This window comes from Macaca thibetana, chromosome 2 (genome assembly GCF_024542745.1).
Source record: "Macaca thibetana thibetana isolate TM-01 chromosome 2, ASM2454274v1, whole genome shotgun sequence".
Taxonomy (NCBI): Eukaryota; Metazoa; Chordata; class Mammalia; order Primates; family Cercopithecidae; genus Macaca; species Macaca thibetana.
In genome coordinates this window covers 144,286,004-144,309,086 of record NC_065579.1, presented here as the reverse complement: position 1 = coordinate 144,309,086, position 23,083 = coordinate 144,286,004, and the positions used below count along the sequence as shown (strand labels likewise).

The window sequence follows — 23,083 nt, the reverse complement described above, 5'->3', positions numbered from 1 at the left end:
CCTGAACAGACCAATAACAAGTAACGAGATTGAAACTATAATAAAAAGTCTCCCAGAAAAGAAAAGCCTGGGACCCAAGAGCTTCACTGTCAAATTCTACCAAACATTTAAAGAACGTACCAATCCTACTCAAACTTTTCTGAAAAATAGAGGAGGAAGGAATACTTATAAACTCATTACTCTGATACCAAAACCAGACAAAGACACATCAAAAAAAATAAAACTACAGGCCAATACCACTGATGAATATTGGTGCAAAAATCCTCAATACTAGCAAATTGAATTCAACAACACATTAAAAAGATCATTCATCATGACCAAGTGGGATTTATCTCTGGGATGCAAGGATGGTTCAACATATGCAAATCAATCAATGTGATACATCCTATCAACAGAATGAAGTACAAAAACCCTGTGGCCATTTCAACTGATACTGGAAAAGCATTTGATAAAATTCAACATCCCTTCATGATAAAAACCCTCAGAAAACTGGGTATAGAAGGAATATGCTTTAACACAGTAAAAGCCATATATGACAGACTCATACCTAGTATCATACTGAATGGGGAAAAACTGAATCTTTCCTCTAAAATCAGGAACACGACAAGAACGCCCACTTTCACCACTATTATTCAATATAGTACTGGGAATCCTGGCTAAAGCAATCAGAAAAGAGAAAGAAATAAAGGGCATCCAAATTGGAAAGGAAGAAGTCAATCTGTCCTTGTTTGCAGATCATATGATCTTATATTTGGAAAAACCTAAAGACTCCACCAAAAAATTATTAGAACCGATAAACTCAGTAAGGTTGCAGGATACAAAAATCAACATAACAAAATCAGTAGCATTTCTATATACCAACAGTGGATAGTCTGAAAAAGAAACTAAGAAAGTAATTCCATTTAAAATAGTCACGAACTAAACAAAGAAATGAAAGATTTCTACAATGAAAACTATAAAACACTGATGCAAAAAAACTGAAGATGACATCAAAAAATGGAAAGCTATTCCATGTTCATGGATTGGAAGAATAAATATTGTTAAAATGTCCATACTACCCAAAGCAATCTACAGATTTAATGCAATCCCTATCAAAATACCAATGGCAATCTTCACAGAAATAGAAAAAAACATTCCTAAAGTTTATATGGAACCACAAAAGCCCTAGAATAGCCAAAGCTATCATAAATAAAAATAACAAAACTAGAGGAATCACTTTACCTGACTTCAAATTATACAACAGAGCTATAGTAACCAAAACAGCATGGTACTGGCATAAAAACAGACACGTAGGCCAGTGAAACACAATACAGAGACCCAAAATAAATCTATACATCTACAATGAACCTATTTATGAAAAAGGTGCCAAGAACATACACTGGGGAAAGAACAATCTTTTCAATAAATGGTGCTGGGAAAACTGGATATCCATATACAGAAGAACCCCTATCTCTCACCATATACAAAAATAAAATCAAAATGGATTAAAGACTTAAATCTCAGGCCAAATCCCACAAACTATTAACTACTAATAGAAAACATTAGGGGAAACTCTCCAGGACAGTGGAGTGGGCAAAGATTTCTTGAGTAATACCCCACAAGCACAGGCAACCAAAACAAAAATGGACAAATCAGATCACATCAAGTTAAAAAGCTTCTGCACAGCAAAGGAAACAATCAACAAAGTGAAGAGACAAACCACAGACTGGGAGAAAATATTTGCAAACTACCCATTCGATAAAGGATTAATGACCAGAATACATAAGGAGCTCAAACAACTCAATAGGAAAAAAAAAAATCTAATAATCTGATTGAATGAGCTTTCAAACTCATTCTTCTCAAAAAAAGACATATAAATGGCAAATAAGTGTATGAAAAGGTGCCCAACATCACTGATAGAGAAATGCAAATTAAAACTACAAGGTGATATCATCTCACCCAGTTAAAACGGCTTTTGTCCAAAAGACAGGCAACAACAAATGCTGGTGAAGATGTGGAGAAAAAGAAACCCTCATAACTGTTGGTGGGAATGTCAATTAGCACAACCACAGTTTGGGGGTTCCTCAAAAAAATAAAGATAGAGCTACTATACAATCCAGTAATTCCACTCCTAAGTATATACCTGAAAGGACAGAAATCAGTATAATAAAGAGATATCTGCACTCCCATGTTTAGGGCAGCACCTTTCATAATAGCCAAGATTTGGAAGCAATCTAAGTATCAATCAACAACAGATAAATGGATGAAGAAGTGTGGTACCTACATATAATGGAGTACTAGTCAGCCATAAAAAGAGAATGAGATCCTGTCATTTGCAACAACATGAATGAAACTGGAGATCATTATGTTAAGTGAAATAAGCCAGGCACAGAAAGGCAAACTTCGTATGTTCTACTTTATCAGAGCTAAAAATTAAAACAATTAAACTCATGGAGATAGAGAGCAGATAGTTACCAGAGGCTGGGAAGGGTAGTGTGGAGTGGGAAGGGCTAATGGATACAAAAAAAAAGTAAGAATGAATAAGACCTAGTAGTTGATAGCATTCAGGATGATTATAGTCAAACATAATTTAATTATATATTTTTAAATAACTAAAAGAGCACAATTGAATTGTTTGTAACACCAAGGATAAATGCATAAGGTGATGGACACCCCATTTAGCTTGATGTGATTACTGCGTGCCTGTATCAAAATATCTCACATAACCCATAAATATATATACCAACTATACCCACAAAAATTTAAAATTAAAAAGAGTTATGTGAATGTGGTCCCTCTCTCTCTCTGCCTCAAAATATCTTAATATTTTTGGACTGTGGTTGACCATGGGTAACTGAAACCACAGAAAGGGGAAACCCTGGATAAGGAGGACTTCTGTATTTAACTTTTGCTTTGAAACAACCTTGCTCAAGACATCACCCTCAGGTTCATTAAGCAGAAAAAGTCATTAAATCACCAGGTGTCTTGAGGGTACTTCCTTTTCCCTCAAACTGACTGTGGGATCACAGGGCCAGATCTAGGGCCAGCTCAGGAGGGCACATGGTAATGGAGTACCAAGCCAGGCGCATATGCAGTGGGGTGCTGGCAATGGTGCTGTGGGTTATTGTACCACAATGAGATGAAGCACATATCAACACAGGTAAAGCAGTCAGGAAGGTGTGGCAGCCGCCGAAGCTACTCCGTGCCCGGAAGCTGAGGAGGTCAGCTCCTTTAAGCAAGGCATTTTCTGTCTTACAAGTCCACATCTGTATCCCTAGCATTTGGTACAGAGACTGACAGTTAGCAAGTGTTCAATAACCATTTGTTCATTAATGGAAAGAGTATAGGATCAGCTTGATATGGTGAGTGATGAAATACAAGGCACGCCCATGATGACCATCTTCCTTTTACCGACATGGAGGTGAGGGCTGAGGAAGGTGGGTCACACAGCCAGCCAGGGGTGGGGGCATAGAGGAAATCCAAGCTCCTTGGCTTCCAGCCTTACCTCCAGTGTCAGTGGGAATCAACTGGACAGCTTGAGCATTCCTGCCTACCATCCACCCCCTCTCACCACCTTCAGGAACGTGGTCCTCTCCTACCTACCCTGTCCCCACAACCCATCTGTCATGGCTAGCAGGGTGGACTTGGGAGTTCTGCCAGGCTTTTCCCTGCTCTCTGCAGCCCCAGCCTGTCTCTCCTCTGAGCTTCTTCTTGAGCAGGTGTTGTTAGACTGCTTGTCTTCATCTGCCACCTGTTCTCTTCCTGAAGCCTCTCCTGTGTGTGTCTTCCTCAGTAGAATAGGAGTATCTTCTATGTCTTTGTTTCCTGCCCACACAAACTTGCCCAGTTTGGGATGTGCAACTGAGGTCTACCAGGTTTGATATCCAAATGCCTCTCTTCAGATACTAGTTCCCTCACTTGCTGCGTGACTGGACAGAGCTGTCTGAGCAGAGGCGTGAGTTTGGGATACTGTAGGGGGTGGAAGAGATGGGTTTGGTGGGATGTTGTCCCAGGGGAGGGACACCACATCACTGGGAAAGCAGGGCACGAGCAAACTGAAATGATGAGCCCATGCTATGCAGTGATAGGGCTGGCTGTGACAACCTTTCCATGAGTAAATCTGTGTGGACAGCTGCTGGATCTCCAGGTGGAGCCACTATGTATCCTTCCAATCAGAAGACCAAATCAAACCATCCCACCAACCTACACAGGGTAGACAGAAACCTATCCCCCACCCCACTGCCACCACCAATGAATGGTAGGCTATGAGGTCTTGCTAGCAACCATTGTTACCTATTTTCTTCTTGGCTTCTTTTCCAGTAGAGAGGGAAAAGCTCAGACAGGCTGTGGAAGAGTGGTAGATCAGCTGGTAAGGCGAGTTCACCCCAATGGCGGATATGTTTGCGAGGGACTCTGGAGTGGGAGAGAGAGAGATTCTTCTTTAAACTGTTTACTTTTAATTTTATTAGCCAAAAATGTAACATGGATTTCTTATTCTAGTAGTATGGTGGGTCAGATACTGTAAAGTGACGCATTGTTACAAAACACCTAGATCTTGGAAGAAGGAGATTTTGCAATGCACCGGCAGAGCAATTAGGGGAAATCTTTATAGTTCCCCTCTGCTAGTGCCTCTCCTCCCCAACCCTCAAGATGCGGACCGGAACAAGGAACAGCAAGCAAGCACAAAAGGTGATATTACTCCAAGGGCAAAGGCAGATATCGGTGCTACACCAGGTTGAGAGGATAAGCCTTGGGCCAGTAAGAAGGAAATTAAGAATCATCTATTCCCCCTTACCTAAGCCACAGAAATCAGATGCTTCTTCAATAATATATCAGTCTCTTGCAGAATCACACCATCTTGTGTAGAATCATTTGATGTCTGACCACTTAAGAATTAAAATGTAGCACCCTTATGGCTAGTGGAAAATCTTGCTCATTCTTACACAAACCTCACCAAATCATTTGTTTATTCTTCCCCCAAATATAGTCATTTCACTGGTTAGGCATGAAACCATTGTTAGAAAATGTTAGGTGATTCACTCACCACAGCTCACTCAAATTCAAAAAGAAAATGGCAAACTGGACCTCCTAAGCAGACAAAGACTACAAAGATTCCACAATGGATGATAAAACACAAAAGTAATCACCTCTGCGAGTGATCCAGAAGCTGAAATTAAAACAACTTTCAGGACCTTCTAACTTGGTAGAAATGAAAAGAACTAACAATGGCCAGTAATGGTAAAGAAGGAATAAAACCCATCAACCCTGTTGGTATAGAGAGAATCCAAATTAAGTGTGATTTCAGAAGAAGAGCTATGTATATACTGAGACCTCTGCTTTAATAATCCCTCCCCTGGGAAGTTAACCAAATACAACAGAAATAAGAAGCCACGTGCATAAAGTGCATATTATACAAATAACAAAAAGCCTGGAAACCTAAACATTTAGGTAAATGTGGAACATGAACATTACAAGGAGTCTATGCCCACTCAAACTGACAATTATTTAAAGTATACAGCCATGTTGGAAAACAGTTGTACTCTGTTAAGTAAAAGAAACTAAGAAACAGAAAAACTGCAATACCCTAAAATATATATATACATACATGAGCACAGGAACCACAGAGGAAACTGCCAAGGTGAAACGTAGCTCTTATATAAAGATGGCAGGATTGTTTCCTCTTTTTTGCATTTTTATTAATAATATTGTCGTCAACTAAAAATAAAGGAGCAGTCTGGTTTTCTTCAGTGACAAGCCAGGGCTAGTAGGTATCAGGACAGGAGGGAAGACTACTTAGCACAGGAGATATTCCAGATACACAGATACAGCTTTTTTTTTTTTTTTTTTTTTTGACAGTCTCACTCTGTCATCCAGGCTGGAGTGCAGTGGCACAATCTCAGCTCACTGCAACCTCTGCTTCCCAGGTTCAAGCGATTCTCCTGCCTCAGCCTCCCGAGTAGCTGGGACTACAGATGTGTGCCACCATGGCTGGCTAATTTTTAAATATATTTTTAGTAGAGACAGGGTTTCACCATGTTGGCCTGGCTGGTTTTGACCTCCTGGCCTCAAGCAATCCTCCTGCCTCAGCCTCCCAAAATGCTGGGATTACAGTCGTGAGCCACCACACTTGGCCTGATAACAACTTTAAAAGTTGTTAACTCTTTTAACTTTTAACCAGCTTTTGTCTACCTCACATAAGAGGATGGTCCCAAAAAAACATAATTCATGCAAAAAAAATCACCAGAGTTTGAGTCTTCTTTTTTATGCCCCAGGAGCACTATCTAAGTAAAGTCCTTTTAGGATGAATGAGTGTTTTTCCAAAAGAAATGGATCACTCTGTTTTTGTTTTGCTACTTAGATTTTTGTCTTTAAACTCTAGGCTTATTTAAAGAGAGGAGCATCTGCATCAGCAAGTGCCAACAAGACAGGAAGGCTTGCTAGGGAGTGTGATGGAGAGGGGCACTCTCAGCAATCGGCTGCTGCAGCAGGACAGCAAGATGCAGAGATCACCCAAAAGGCCCCCTGCCCCCGCCAGCTCAGCTTAACTCACTTCCCATTCTTCTCCATTAGATGAATCACAACCCACATGGGATGCCAGAAGCCACTGCGCCTCCCTCATCCTGAAAGAATGCTGAAACACTTTATGAGAAGGAGGTTAGTGGTGAGGACCATTTTCCTTTTAAAGGTGAGGAGACATGATATTTAGTTAGGAGTGGCTCAGGCAGATATGAGGCCCAAGGGTTGGGCTGGAGCTACCTTGACATCTGTCACGGGGCTCTCATGCACATGCAACAGACTACTTAGCAGCTGTGCCCCCAAATGAGGGAGATCTCTAAGCCCCAAAACAGAATGCAAGGTGCAGAGCTCTGTCTGGTGATCACCACCTGCACAAATAATTACAGCACAACTAGAGGACCTGTGGCCTCAGAGTCTAGCTGATTCTAAACAAAACAGGCACAGTGTAACTTCCCCTAAAACAGAGATCTTCATTTCATGGTAAACACTGGGGGGAAGAGTGTTTTATCACAACTTTGTATTAGAAAAGGAAGCCAAAATTTATCAAAATAACATTTGATCTTGTATTTTAAAAAATTAGTTGGTACTCTAAGAACACATTAAGTCTTACAAAGCAAGTAAAAATGACTGCTGGGTGTTTTGAGGCAGTAGGGTTTCTTTCTTCCTGAATGATTGTATCACGGCAATAAAACATAAGGCCCTTCATCTTTTCCTTTTGCAAAATTATTGAAGATCTTTACTGCTTTTTATTTTTTCTCCATGGAGTCATGGTCCTGTATTCAGTTTTCCCTTCTGTGGCAGGCGGCTAGTGCTGCTTCGCCCCATCAGGCATCAGGGGCATTGGAGGGGCATTCTGCAGCTCTCCAGCATCACTTTCATTGACTTCATGAAATCTTACCTTTTTTTCCCCAAGATCTGCAATTTTTCTATGTAATTTATTTGCACTGTATGTGTGTATTACCAGATGTTTAATCTCTGACCATCAAGGGAGCCTGACAAAGACACTGACTCAGTGGACAGGGAGAGAGGCTAAATGGGGACTGACTCTACAGGTAAGGGCAAATTGTTGGGAGATAGAATTTTTTTATGCTTCCTATAAAACCTCACATCAGTGAGTACTTTTAGGCATTCAAAATGAACACCTGTGTATTCACCAAGCTTAAGACATAAAACATTGCAGAGCAAAAACCAAATAACTTCATTTAAAAATGCATTAGGGACCCAAATAGACATTTCTCAAAAGAAGAGACACAAATGGCCAATAGTTATATGAAAAAATCGCTCAATGTCAGTAATCATCAGAAAAATGCCAATCAAGACCACAATGAGATACCACGTTACATCTTTTAGAATGGCTATGACCAAAATGACAAAAACTAACAAGTGCTGGCAAGAGTGTGGAGAAAAGGAAACCCTTGTACGCAGCTGGTGGGAATGGAGATTGGTGCTGCTGTCATGGAAAACAGTATGGAGTTCCTCCGAAATTTAAAAATGGAACTACCATATGATCCAGCAATTCACTTCTGGGTATTTATCCAAATAAAAGAAATCAGTATTTCAAAGAGATATCTGCACTCCTATACTCATTACAGTATTATTCACAATAGCCAAGATATGGAAACCACCTAAGTGTCCATCAAAGGATAAATGGATAAAGAAAATGTCACACACACAGACACACAGACACACACACAGACACACACACACACACACACACACACGATTAGGATTCAGCTATTAAAAAAGGAAATCCTGGGCTGGGCATGGTGGCTCATGCCTGTAATCCCAGCACTTTGGGAGGCCAAGGCAGACAGATCATGAGGTCAAGAGATCGAGACCATCCTGGCCAACATGGTGAAACCCTGTCTCTACTAAAAATACAAAAATTAGCTGGGTGTGGTGGCGCATGCCTGTAGTCCCAGCTACTCAGGAGGCTGAGGCGGGAGAATCGCTTGAACCTGGGAGGTAGAGGTTGCAGTGAGCCAAGATCGTGCCACTGCACTCCAGCCTGGCGACAGAGCAAGACTCCGTCTCAAAAAAAAAAAAAAAAAAAAAAAAGTTAATCCTGCCATTTGCTACAACATGAGTGAACCTAGAATATATTATATGCTGAATGAAAAAAAGAAAAGCCGAAAAAAAAAAAAAAGACAAATCCTGTATGATCTCACGTATATGAGGAATCTAATAAAGTCAAACTCAAACTCATAGAAGCAGAGAGTGAATGGTGGTTCACAGGACTGGAGGGTGGCAGCCAGGGAGTGGGAAGATATTAGTCAAAGGGTACCAACTTTCACTTATAAGAGGAATGAGTTCTGGAGAACTAATATACAGCATGGTGACTGCAGTTAATATCACTGTATTGCACACTCAAAATTTGCTTGGGAAGTAGATTTTGTGTTCTCAACACACACACACACGCACACACACACACGCACACACACACACGCACACACACACACACGCACACACACACACACACGCACACACACACACGCACACACACACGCGCACGCACACACGCACGCACACACGCACGCACGCACGCACGCACACACACACGCACACACACACACACGCACAGAGAAAGAGAGAGACAGAGAGACAGAGTTCACTGGGTGAGAAAAAAGCAACAAAAAGAACATTACAGACTCAATTGCTTGCTATCTTCCAGATCCTGTTCCCCTTCTCTCTCCCCAGAGATCACTTCCTCAAATTTCCCCCTTCATGTTTTTATACTTGTGCTTTGTGTAATATACCTATGATATATTACTACTTTACATGCTTTTAAACTTTGAAAAATAATATCATCCCATAGCTTCCTCTTTTTTTCCTTAATACTATCATTGGAGATTTCTCTCTGTGAATATCTATGCTTTAGTGCCTCACTCATTTTCATGATTCATTATGTCCCACTGTCTAAATGGACCTTAATTTATATATTTTTCTCTTGTTCATAAACACTTGGATTAATTTTTGCCATTCCAAAGAATTCTGCAATAAACATTTCTTTTTTTATTTTTAATTTAAAGACAGAGTCTCACTATGTTGCCCAAGCTGGTCTTGAACTCCTGGAGTCAAGGGATCCTACTGCCTTGGCCTCCCAAAGTGCTGGGATTACAGGCATAAGCCACCATGCCTGCCTGCAATAAACATTCTTGTATGACTTCTTGAATATGTGTGTGAGCTTCCCTCGGGCTGTATGACTCAAGTGCAGCCTGTGGACTGCCACTGACCCATACAGGCCATGACCAGGCGAGCACAAAAACTGAAGGTGAGCACTGAGAGGCCTGTGCAGCAACTTGACACTGCTGTGACATTTATCGTGTGTTTAAAAGGGTCGGTCCACAACAGATTGGACATTTTAAACATAAGTCTTTCACTGCACATAGCTTGAGAGCACAGCTCTAGGGAACAACCTCTAAGAGGAGCTGCTGGGTTGTGAGGTGTAGCCATCGCCCACTCAGCAGATACCACCAAACCACTCTCCACGGGAATTGCACCAATTCATCCACTCACCCGTAGCATTTGAAACCTGTTGCTCCACATCCACCTCAATTCTTAGAAATGTCAAACCTTCAAACTGGGGGTTTTGCCTTTCCATTGCATTCCTGCTGATATTGTTTGCACTTCCCACCTAAAGGTTGAAGCTCAAGTACCCACCTTTCCACAACTGTCCGCTGCTGTAGCCACTTCTCCCAGCTGTGCCGATCAGGCAGTTGAAGGCCATCTCCTTGGCATTGAGGTGGAGGAGCTGGCTGGCCTCCACAAAGCGCCTGGTGATGTCCAAGGGGTTGGCACCCACTAAAGCAATGAGAGAAACAACACATGTCCCTCCTAGCACGGGGCTAATGCTTCCAGTAAGGGACCTCTGTAAATGGCCCAGGAAAGAAGGGTAAAGTAGAGCACTATTCCTAGGGTATGCAGGGGTGAGGGGGCTACTGCGAAAGGCTCTCAAGCTCTCAGGACCTTTCAGGTGTTGCTTTGCTCTCCTCCCTCTGCCTGTCTCTCTTCCTACCCATAGGCCTGGGTACCGATGCTATTGGTTTCTGAAATGACGCAGCATCCAGAAGTCTTGATCACTGGTGCTGCTCTAGGTCCCGGCCTTGATCCTGGGATGGCACCCTCACTTTGGAAGGACCCTGGTTCTTTTTTTTTGAAATGGAGTCTCACTCTATTGCCCAGGCTGGAGTGCAGTGGCATGATCCCGGCTCACTGCAACCTCGGCCTCCCGGGTTTAAGCAATTCTCCTGCCTCGGCCTCCCGAGTAGCTGGGATTACAGGTGTGCACCACCACGCCTAGCTAATTTTTGTATTTTTAGTAGAGTCAGGGTTTCACTATATTGGCTGGGCTGGTCTCGAACTCCTGACCTTGTGATCCTCCTGCCTCGGGTTCCCAAAGTGCTGAGATTACAGAGGTGAGCCACCACGCCTGGCCTGGGACCCTGATTCTTATGACTCCCCCTCATTCTGGCTCTACTGGGCTCTGCCTGGCTACTTCCCAATCCGCCCTCCTGATTTGAAAACTTCACATGCTGGCCGGGCGCGGTGGCTCAAGCCTGTAATCCTAGCACTTTGGGAGGCCGAGACGGGTGGATCACGAGGTCAGGAGATCGAGACCATCCTGGCTAACACGGTGAAACCCCGTCTCTACTAAAAAAAAAAATACAAAAAACTAGCCGGGCAAGGTGGCAGGCGCCTGTAGTCCCAGCTACTCGAGAGGCTGAGGCAGGAGAATGGCGTAAACCTGGGAGGCGGAGTTTGCAGTGAGCTGAGATCCGGCCACTATGCTCCAGCCTGGGGGACAGAGCGAGACTCTGTCTCAAAAAAAAAAAAAAAAAAAAAAAAAAAAAAAAAAACTTCACATGCCACCCAGACATGGGTGCTGTCTCCCCACCTCAGCATCATTCTCACAAATACTACTCCTCAGTGCCTCTGACCTCACACCATTCCTATTGCTAACCTTCAAATCTGGACTCTGCAAAGGTGGGGCAATGGCAGGAAAAATGGGAGAACAGGGAGGAGTGAGAGGATGATTCCAGGAGCTGCAGAGGGAAGGCATCCAATTCCTACAGCATACCCACGGTTGCCACCTGTTCCCGGCATGTGCCTCTGAGATGCCTGTCTGTAGTGGGTGTGGTGGGCACATACACAAACATCTGGGGCTTACCCGACATAGACTCCACCATGGCCTTCATCTTCAGTTTGAGGAGCTCCGTCAGCAGGTGGATGGACTGCTGCTGAAACCTGTTCAGGGTCTCCTGCTGGGCGCGCGCCTGACGGGCCATGGTGGGAGTGAGGGTGGAGCGCTTGGCAGTGGTTGCCAGCAGCACTGGATATGGTGGTGCTGGTGGTGGTGGAGGTAGTGGCTTCTTCAGTGTGGGGACCTGCACAAAGGTGGGTTCCATGAGCACCACCAGGGGGGCTCCAAAGCTGACCTCCAGGCCCAAGATGTCGGACGGGGTAGGCACTGAAGGGTCACTGATGAGCTCTTCCCAAGTGAACTCAAAGATGTTTCTGATGCCCTTTGGTATAGAAATGCCTGCATTCTGGCAGATCATGAGGAGTTTGGAGATGCGGGCCAGTAGCTTGGGGGCCATGGCTGTGTACTGCTGGTATAATTCTAGGTTACTCTTGATGTAACTCATGAGAGGGACCTTCAGCTATAAAGAGAGCTCTCTGAGAGGTGACTGAGAGCAAAAGTTCTTCCCTATGGTGAAGGCTTGGAGATGGACAGAATGGATGTGCTGAAATGACCCTTACAGGTCATTGAGCCAGTGGTTCCTATCCGGAAAGGACAAGAAAAGAGTTAGTCACTCTCCCCATAGTAGGGCAAGAGGATGTCCCCCTCCCTTACCTACCCAGAGACACCATCAGAGAGACCAATGTTAATGAGTCACTTTGGGAAGGGTCTGGTGATAAGTATGGTTCCAGGAAAGCTTCAAGGACAGTCACACAAACTGGGTATAGGATCCTGGGGGGCTGGAGGAATGGAAAGGCTGGGGAAGAGAGAAAGGTCCCATTGCACCTTTTGTAGTTAGAGATCCGAGGGTGGAAGATCTGCTTGTGGTCAATCAATAAGAACCTGCAAGAACAAAAAGATGTTTCACTGGTTCTCTTTGGAAGCGAGGGATGCAGAAGCTCCTGGTTGCAATGCCAAGTTAGGCTTGGAATTATCCAACACGTACATCTGAGGGCAGACAGGAAAGAATGAGAACAATGCATTTTCTAAGCTCAATCACTAATATAATTTGCCAGATTTCATCAAATCCAAGACATTCATGATCAAAGGATGCACCATCTTATAAGAAAAAAATGAATGTAACCTGCCATTGACTGTAAGACATACCACAATTTCAGAGATGTTCAAGTTGGAAAATACGTGCCTGAAAATCAATGGACTATAATAAATACTTTTCCACTTTAATACTACAGTAGTGTTTACCCTGACATATTTCTACATTGTGTTTTATTTTTACCTTCTTAACTTATATGAAAAATAGACCACTGGTTGAAGAGAGGAAGCATAAAGAACAATTTAATGAGCAAAAAAAAAAAAAAAAAAAAAAAAAAAAAAGGCTAGAAAAACCTGTAAATACACTGGCAGAGTTTTGTAACCAGATACCGAAAGTTTCATCTTTCTGATCAAAATGAACCTGACAGCAGTCTTTAGTAATATATCAAATTAAAACTAGCCACATCTTATGCTACGCAAAAATGATTTGTTTCTTGTAATTCCCAAGGGACTTTATGAGCGTGTGAGCCTTTGTGAAAGACTCAAGAATCCAGAGCACATAGCAAAGGTCAACCCGAGGGAGACTTAGAGGAGGAGGGGTGGGGAGGTCTGTCCCCTTTGCTGATGGCCATCTTTAGCACCTTGATGCAGAGTTAGTGAGTTGTTCCTGTTGTCCAACTCCAACAACCCTAACCAGCCCACTTACCACGAAGGGCTGCTGGCCCAAGGCTTCTGACCACACTTGTCAGTGAGTGCAGCTGTCCAACCATCTCTTCGACCACCTCTTATCCTGACAACCACTCCAGCCGACACACCTATGTCTTCTTTTCCACTAGACAATGCTCCCTTTCCCTTTTCAAACTCTGTCCCCCCCGGAGCCACCCCAAGTTCGCCATTCCAGGACAGCCTGCCTGGTGCCCACCTTCCGTGTTTACAGGATAGGCTCAGGGCCATGAACTCGTGTGTCAACCCAGTGGTGAGAAGGCTATCATCTTTCTTGTTTTTCTGAGGAATCAGAGCTCTTGGTCAGGAGTCACCATCTGCAGACTCCTGGCACGGAGGCCTTTCCAAACACCACATTACTTTTTCATGGTCTCTGACCTGCCTCTGTCCATCTATCAGTAACAAAATCTCCAAGGAACATGAGCCCCAAAGAGCAAACCCTTCTAGCATGCTGCTATTTTGCAGATACAGTGGCTTCCTACGCCTATTTGTTGACCCCCTGACATCTCCATTCCTCAGCTTTGCAGACTGGGAAAAAGAGGCTTTGTTTTTGAAATTATAAGTCCACAGGACAAAGAAACCACTCAGAATTCCAGTCATCTGGGCAACCAGCCAGAGGGATCCGACCCTGACAGTGCAGGGCAGTTTTCCTTTTTTTAAAGTCAGGACTCAAATGAGAAGAAGGAGATAACTAATATAAATCTTGAAATATCAACTGGTTTGGGAAATTTGTCCCCCCTGCCTCCTGCCACCAGTTCCTTTGTTTTTGGAGGTTAATTTTGAAGATATATCTTACAGATAAAAGCTGAATTTTCGAACAGCTTTATTCAGATAGAATTCACATACAATCCACCCTTTTAAACGTGTGTACAATGGTTTTTAGTATATTCAGAGTTGTACAACCACTACTATCTAATTTTAGAACATTTTATTGCCCCCACACAAAACCCATCATCAGTCACTCCATTTCCCCTCACCCTCAGGCAACCATTCATCTAGTTTCTGTCTCTATGGATTTGCCTGTTCTGGACATTTCATAAGAATAGGATCATCGACTCTGGTTTTTTGTGACTGTCTTCTTTCACTTGCTGTAATGTTTTTGAAATTCATCCATGTTATATAGCATGTATCAGTACTTCAATCCTTTTAATGGCAGAATAATAGTCCACTGTATGGATATACCACAATTTGTTGATCTACTCATTTGTTAATGGGCATTTTGGTTATTTTTATTTTTTGGCTTTTATGAATAGTGCTATGAATATGCATACATAAGCTTTTGTGTGGGTGTATGTTTTCATTCTCTTGCATATGTATACCTAAAAGTGGGATTGCTGGGTCATAGGGTAAGTCAGTATTTAACTTTGTGAGGGCCTGCCAGACTGCTGCATCATTTCACAGTCCCACCAGTGGCTTTGTAAGAATTCAATTTCTCGGGCCGGGTGCGGTGGCTCAAGCCTGTAATCCCAGCACTTTGGGAGGCCGAGAAGGGCGGAACACAAGGTCAGGAGATCGAGACCATCCTGGTTAACATGGTGAAACCCCGTCTCTACTAAAAAATACAAAAAACTAGCCCGGCGAGGTGGCAGGTGCCTGTAGTCCCAGCTACTCAGGAGGCTGAGGCAGGAGAATGGCGTAAACCTGGGAGGTGGAGCTTGCAGTGAGCTGAGATCCTGCCACTGCACCCCAGCCTGGGCAACACAGTGAGATTCCATCTCAAAAAAAAAAAAAAAAGAATTCAATTTCTCTTTGCCAGCACTTGTTATTACGTCTTTTTGACTCCAGTGCTATCTTCGTAGATGTGAAATTATGTCTCATTGTGGTTCTGATTTCTATTTCCCTAATGACTAATTTGTATTTCCCTAAGCATCTTTTCATATGCTTATCGGCCATTTTATATCTTTTTCTGAGAAATGTGTATTCAGATCTAAAATCTGTTTTAAAAAGCAGTGTCATTTTAAATTAAATGTGGAGATAACCTATGTTTATTCCGTATATTTACATCTCTTCAAAACTCAGCTAGAGGTGACCATGTGACTACATCCTGACCTGAGATACAGATGAAGCTCCTGGGTAAAGGACCCTGAGAAATCTGTTTGAAGGAGGCTGCCTTCAGGGAAAGAACATTTTTTTTTTTTTTTTTACGAGCTGACCTCTCTAGTCCTTCTTGCCTGAAATGGATAAGATGACTGCAGCTCCAGCAACCGTTTTGAGCCACAAGGTTACCCTGAAGAGGGAAACCTCGCATTAAAAATGGCCAAGTTGCGCGGCAGAACCTGGGCTCCTGATGACATTGTGGCACCCATGCCAGCACTTAACCATCCACCTCCAAGCTTTTCCCACATGCAAATGAACCTCTAATGCCTTTAAGCCACTTTATTCAGCTCTCTATTCTGGCCATTGAAAGTGATTCCCGACTGACCCCCAGCCATGTTAGATCATCACTCCTTCCTTTTCCATTTATCCAGTTTCTATTTTGTCATTCATTTTTCCATCACTGAGACCTGGATCTTGACCTCAAGTAGCTCAGCAGCTACCAGGCAGGGCTGACTTACAAAATCGACTTACGTGATAAGGGTCACGCTACAGAAAAATGTACAAAGGCCATGAAAACAAAACAAAAAAAAAAGGAAAGAATTGGCACTAGACGGTGTTCTAAAAGATGAGTAAGAAGTTGCCAGGCAGATAGGAAGAGACAGGCATTCTAGGAAGAAGGAACAGCACCTACCAAGAGATGATGACACTGGAAGCATGGTGGGCTCCAAAGACTGCATGTACCTCGGTATGGCTGGGGTGTGGGGGGATCTGTGGGAGAGTAGCAGATGAAACTTGGAAAGTGGTCTAGAATCAGATCTTGCAGGGCCTTGTATATCATTCCCAAGAATTTGCATCGGCTATATAATCAAATACTCCATGCAAATACTGAAATGTATTGTCTTTAATGGCTAATTGTGTCCCATATGGTATCATCTCTGCAATTGGAGGGCAGGGGCCATGTCTTCTCTTTTATAATCTCTACAATGCTCAGCCCAGCACTGCTACATGCCAGAAATGGAAAAATATCTGTGGTATTAAAGTCAGCCACATAGCCTAAGGGACCCACGCAGATGGCTATAAACAAAGCTTCAAGATGCAATTCCCACAAAGAAATAAAATGTATAAGAAATTTATAAAAGATATGAGGGATGACCATGGACACAGCACCTTCTTCAGTCAACAATATGCTGCATGTCTCCGCTGTTTCCAGTCAGCTTCTGGGACAGGGATGGGGAAGGCATGGGCCCTCCTCTCGAGGGCTCACAGTAGAGAGGGGAGACACACACACAGAAGGCTACAGTAAGTCAGAGTGCTCTCTGCAAGGCGGAATGGAAACCCAGAGACGGAAGTGTCACTGGAAGGCCTAGAGTTAAGGTTCTCACGTCACATGAATGTGTGTTCAGGCGATGTGACCTTGAACCCAGCCTTTGATCTGTGTGATGTTCCCAATGACCACATGTGACACTAGTCCCCACCTTCAAGGACTGTGAGGATTAGGGAGGTGGTGTGTGTGAAGGGCCAGCACACACACAGCACAGAGTTGAGTGATCAGTAAATGTTAAGTAGAAAAAAGGTCATTATTTGAAGTGGTCAAAGGTTGTATTCCAGGTGATGGGCACAGCTCTTGTATGGGCTGAAGGCTCCAAACAGCCCTGACAAGTTTGGGGAACAGCAAGGAACTGGAGGCTGCTACAGGGTAGTGTAGAGGTGATGAGGGTAGGACCAGGTGAGAGGAGCCTGAGCTTGATCTTGTAGCTGATGGGAAACTACTGAAGTTGGCAAACAAAGGAGGCATCTGCATTGTAGAGTGCTCCTTCCGCTGCTGGCAGCATGGAGGGAAGTACGGTGGGGGTGAGTGCGAGATGGACAGCTGCTGCTAGGGGTTAGCCAAGGATGTGAGCTGCACCCACAGCACACTTACTTCTGCCTACAATCAAAAAGGATGTTCAGGCCAGGCATGGTGGCTCACTCCTGTAATCTCAGCACTTTGGGAGGCCAAGGTGGGCAGACCACCTAAGGTCAAGAGTTCAAGATCAGCCTGGCCAACACAGGTGAAACTCTGTCTCCAGTAAAAATACAAAAAGTAGCTGGGTGTGCTGGTGTGCACCTGTAATCTCAGCTACTCAGGAGGCTGAGGCAGGAGAATTGCCTGAACCCGGGAGGCAGAGGTTGCAGTGAGTCGAGATTGTGCCATTGCACTCCAGCCTGGGCAACGGGAACGAAACCCCATCTAAAAAAAAAAAAAAAACAAAAACATTTCTAGTCCTAGGAGTACCTGGAAGGGTATAAAAAGGCACAGACCCAGCAAACTGCCAAGGGTACATGGTGGCACAAAAGCAGGAAAAGGGAAGCTCTGAATGAGCTTCAGGAAAATCAAGGGTACTCAATCAGAAGGCAGCTGAAGGGAAATGGGCATAGATTTAAAAGCAGAGAGATGGCATACCGCCACCCCTTTATGGGCACTGATCCAGAACACATTTTTCGGTCAAAGCATACACAGCTGTATACTTAAGAAAATCAATGGCCGGGCGCGGTGGCTCAAGCCTGTAATCCCAGCACTTTGGGAGGCCGAGGCGGGCGGATCACAAGGTCAGGAGATCGAGACCACAGTGAAACCCCGTCTCTACTAAAAATACAAAAAATTAGCCGGGCGCGGTGGCGGGCGCCTGTAGTCCCAGCTACTCAGGAGGCTGAGGCAGGAGAATGGCGGGAACCCAGGAGGCGGAGCTTGCAGTGAGCCGAGATCGCGCCACTGCACTCCAGCCTGGGCAACAGCGTGAGACTCCGTCTCAAAAAAAAAAAAAAAAAAAAAAAAATCAAACTAAGCCTCCTCAGGTTATCTGGTCGTGGCGTTCTCTGCTATTTTCTCTAGTTTCTGGCTTTCTGATTTTAATCAGAAATACTTCTGATAAGGGCAGCGAGTCCAGATGTCAGCGCGTGACTGCAATTTGTGAGCAGGCATGGCTTTAGGCTAGGACAGGTCTGAGAATCAGCCCTCATTAGATGCATGAAACAAATGGAGGTGGGCCTAGGAAAATGAATAGATGCTGTTCTCTGTACTGTTAAGCATATAAAACAGCATTCTGGACAGATGCTTGAATTCTCTTGGCAGAGAGAAGGAAAGAAGGGCTCGGCTAGAGAGAAGTGGATCTTAGGGTGAGCAGGGTCGGGGCCACTGCACATAAGGTTGAGCTTAACTTCATGCAAAGCCAAGGTTTAATGTGACACTGGAATCTCATGGTGGCCATCCTGGAGTGGATTCACAAAGAGATTCACTGTGGTATCAAAGGGCCCTTACTGTGATGGGTCTCCTGACAAGACCCATCAAGAAACATAAAATCGACCATCTCTTTGACCCAGTGATCCCGCTAATGAAAGTGGCACCCCAGGGGACAGTTAGAAAACTGGGGGAGGAGTGTCGGGGAAGGTATCTATATAAAGACCTATGTTTGTTAAATCGTACTAAAAGATGCTTATAGCCACTTCATTCCCTATAGTGAAATAATGATGTACGTTAAGCTGATGAACTATTAGGCAACAACTAAAAATAACAAGGAAGCTCAGTTTTAGAAATGTTAAAGAAAGAAGAACCAAATGGTGTGTATACACTGATTACACATTCCATGAAAACCTGTACAGATCATAAGTTGAACACAGAGATACAAAGCCTTTTAAGGAAAAGGTAATTCTTTTTGGAAAAACAATAAAACCTGGGTTCCCAGCAAAGACAGTGGCACAGTTACCAGACTACTTGCAACCTGGGAGACCTGCACTGGGAACAGGGCCCACTCTTGTATTTTTTGGTTTTCAAAAACTGTGAACTATGGCTGTGTGTGGAGAGGGTGGTGTGGGGTGGGGTGAGGGGAAGTGGACACTCTGTTCAACCTCAGGGAATAATGACCAAAAAAAAAAAAAAAAAAAAAAGCGGGGGGTAAGTGGAGGGGAAGGAATGCAGTACACAACAGAGAAAATGCTTAAAACCTGGCCAAACTGTTACCAAGCATGTGAGCTTTGAGTTAGGGAGAATGTGGCAATTAGAAATGTAGTGGAGGGCCGGGCATGGTGGCTCACACCTGTAATCCCAGCACTTTGGGAGGACGAGGCGGGCAGATCATCTGAGGTCAGGAGTTCGAGATCAGCCTGGCCAGCATGGGTGAAACCCCATTTCTACTAAAAATACAAAAGTTAGCTGGATGTGGTGGTATACATGCCTGTAATCCCAACTACTTGGGAGGCTGAGGCAGGAGAATTGCTTGAACCTGGGGAGAGGAGGTTGCAGTGAGTTGAGATTGTGCCAGTGCACTCCAGCCTGGGCAGCAGAGTAAGACTCCATCTCAGAAAAAAAAATAAAAATAAAAATAAAAACAAAAACAAAAGAAATACAGTGGAGAAAGAAGATGTTTCAATTGAGGGCAGAAGAGATGCAATATTTCTGGCTACTTCTACCACTGGACAAATGCTCACTTACTATGTATGAGTGACTATATAGATGCAGCCTGGGATTTATTAAGAAACACCATAACAAAACATCAATAGGCCAAGATGACAGGTTTTCACTACAACACCTTACTTCCTTTGAACATTTGGATTTTCTAGCTTTCCTAGACAATGACCTACACCAATCACACCATCCCTGGCCTCTTGCCCCCAGTACACACACCTTAAACATGAAGATAATGTCCACAGCCCACCGGGGCAAAACACCTGACCCGGCCAGCTAACGGGGCGGTCAGGCAGGATGACTGCGGTAGTTTCGTCTACTCTCATCTTTTCAGTGGGTCAATGAATTCCTTTCAATTATCATCACTTACCTTAGCCATGTAGTTTTTTACACGAACTGCTTGCCAAATAACCGACTTAGCTCAATTTACTGACTTAAAAGGACACAGTATGGCATGGGCAACTCCAGGTTGTGTTAACTGTGAAGACCAGTACCCATCCCCGTTCCAAATTCTAAACTCAACTACCTCATCTGCATGTCACAACAAGGTCAGCTGTAAACCTCCCTGAGGGCTGCACTTGAGCTTTCACAGGGAATAAACGGCCCCACAAGTCTGGTAAATGTATGGCTAAACGCAGCAGGAATCTCATGTATATGGATCTGAATGTTCTCCTTTGGGAATTCTGCAGCAAACAAAATGATTTATTGAGCCAATTCAAACGAACTCTATCAAAACACACAAAGGCCTGGAGGAGAGATTACAATGAAAGTAAGTAATTCCAGGCAATTTTTGATCTAAAGCATTTTGCTTAGCTCAACAAAGGCACGAATGAGGTGTGGTCATGTTTTTCTATAGGAGGTTTTGCCACTACTTGCTCCCAAGTTAAACATGGCCACAGAGTACTGTGAATGTTTAATGTCTGCCTGGGAGAAATGTATTGGCCAATACTTTAGTTACTAATGGGAGGATTATGTCTAGTCGGACCAGGAAGCGTGTAAAAGCAGATCACTTGGAGCCGCTGTGTCCAGGACAGCAGCACTAGATGCACGGACCCTTTGAGCATCTGAAACGCACGGACCCTTTGAGCATCTGAAATGAGGTTAGCATGACTAAGGAACTGGGTTTTATTTTTTCAAACTTGATATTCAATTCAGTTACTGAAAAACTTTACTATGTTTAAGTATCTTTGGAACAACTTGGATATGAATTTGTGTTTTTCAACTGCACATTTTATAAAACCTAAATACAGATCAAGTATTCCTGATGAAAAGTTAGCATCCAAATTGAGATATGCTATAACTGGATACACAGTGAGTTCTGAATTCTTAGCGTGAAAAATTTCAGATCTCACTAATAATTTGCATATATTGAGTACATGTTGGAATATTTTGGATATGGTGAGTTAAAAATAATTTCACTTTTTAAATATGGTTGCTAGAAAATTGAAAATGACACTCTGGGCTTATTTTTTTTTTAATTTTGAGACGGAGTTTCGCTCTTGTTGCCCAGGCTGGAGTGCAATGGCACGATCTCGGCTCACTGCAACCTCCGCCTCCCAGGTTCAAGCGATTCTCCTGCCTCAGCCTCCCAAGTAGCTGGGATTACAGGCATGTGCCACAGGTTTATTTTTTATTTCTGTTGGAGGGTGCTGTTTTAAGAGTATGGAGCTGACATCTAAGAACTCTAATGCCATCTGCTGGATACACTGGTACAAGACAGGCCCGTGTCACACAGTAAGACTGATGGTGTGTCAATACTCAAAGAACTGGATCTGAAACAGAAAAGGGCTCACAAAACACTGAACTAAATTTATACTGTTAAGAGAGGATTATAAATAGGTTTATTTAGTTTTTGAAATCCCAGAGAAAATGTGACTCACAGTTATTAGACAACAGTTACCATGAGCCAACGAGCACAACTGCTTTGTCATCCACCCGAATGCCACAGGCATGGATGTGGTCACCTGGGCTGGACCCTTTGTGATGCTGGCTCCCATACCTACAACTCTTCCTGCTGCCTGCCTTGCCCCTATCTCCCTTCTCCTTTCCACTCCAGTCAGCCTCGGGTCCTTCTGCTCTGCGTTACACATACATCCTCTTTCCATCTTTTGTCTATTCATTATTTTCTTTCTACCCTTTTTTTCTATTTTTCCTGTGATTCTAGCATGTCTAATAATTCTATTTTTCTTTTTAGTATTCCAATTTTTCTTTTTTTCTCCTCCCTCTTTATCCTACAAGCTGTTTCAGTTGGTTTTGTAGTTTTAGCTCTTACATTTAGGTCTTCAATTCATCGTGAGTTGATTTTTTGTATGTGGCATGAGGCAGAAGTCCAAACCCATTCTTTCGCATGGAATATTCAGTTATCCCAGAACCATTTGTTGAAAAGACTGTTCTTTCCCCACTGGATGGTCCTGGCACCACTGTCAAAAATCAGTTGACCATGGATATATGTTTTATTTCTGGACTTTCGCCTCTATTCCACTGATCTATGTGTCTATTCTTATGCCACTACCACACTGTGTAGATTACTGTAGCTTTGTGGTTAGTCTTGAAATCAGGAAGTGTGAGTCCTCTCTGTTTTTTCTCTAGATTGTTTTGGCTATTCTGGGTTCCTTGCATTTCCATGTGAATTTTAAGATTAGCTTGTCAATTTCTGCAAAAAAGGCAGCTGGGTTAGCTGGTTTTTATGTGTATTTATTAAAAAAAGCAATTACCCGATTAGGCTGACAGAATGATTAGGCTGACCATTAACAGGACTGGCATCTTTACCCTCGGTGTTTAGAGGTAAGTTTGTAAGAATTCAGGATGTTTGTCTAAGATTGCTTGATACTAGGGCAACAAAACTAAGAGCAGAGGGCACTGAAAAGACTGTCTGGGAGTCAGACATCAATTGTGTTTAAGTCTGAGATCTGCTTCTTAGGTACCATATGACCCTGCACGAGTCATCGACCCCTCCACACTCCAGTGTTATCTGTAATGAGGATGGGGCACTCCCTTTCACACTGCAGCACTGTGGGAACAGAGACAATGCCATTGCAGAGGACCCCCAGGGGACAGTCTCCTTCACTCACTCGTCTCCTTCCCACTCAAGGAACATCAAGGACTTGTGCTACCACATTCTCACAGCACTCACTGACCTGGGAACCAGCTATGGG

At 43.5% G+C, this 23,083-nt stretch overlaps 1 protein-coding gene across 5 annotated transcripts in view; it reads right to left on the bottom strand.

Moving 5' to 3' along the window:
• C2H3orf20 (chromosome 2 C3orf20 homolog) overlaps window positions 1–20,594 on the bottom strand; it is a 94,535-nt gene extending 73,941 nt beyond the window's left edge. Inside the window, exons 1-5 of one of the 5 annotated variants that reach the window (XM_050781624.1) lie at window positions 20,299–20,594; window positions 12,521–12,682; window positions 11,663–12,276; window positions 10,156–10,296; window positions 4,273–4,392 (exon numbers count right to left, since the gene is read on the bottom strand). In XM_050781624.1, coding sequence (XP_050637581.1) covers window positions 4,273–4,392; window positions 10,156–10,296; window positions 11,663–12,140 — 739 coding nt within the window. In that variant the 5' untranslated portion in view covers window positions 12,141–12,276; window positions 12,521–12,682; window positions 20,299–20,594. Of the gene's footprint in view, window positions 1–4,272; window positions 4,393–10,155; window positions 10,297–11,662; window positions 12,277–12,520; window positions 12,683–16,178; window positions 18,287–20,298 lie in introns of those variants that run through there. The other 4 variants (XM_050781627.1, XM_050781625.1, XM_050781628.1 and 1 more) reach the window with 4 other exon arrangements.
• Between the last annotated feature and the right edge of the window lie 2,489 nt (window positions 20,595–23,083).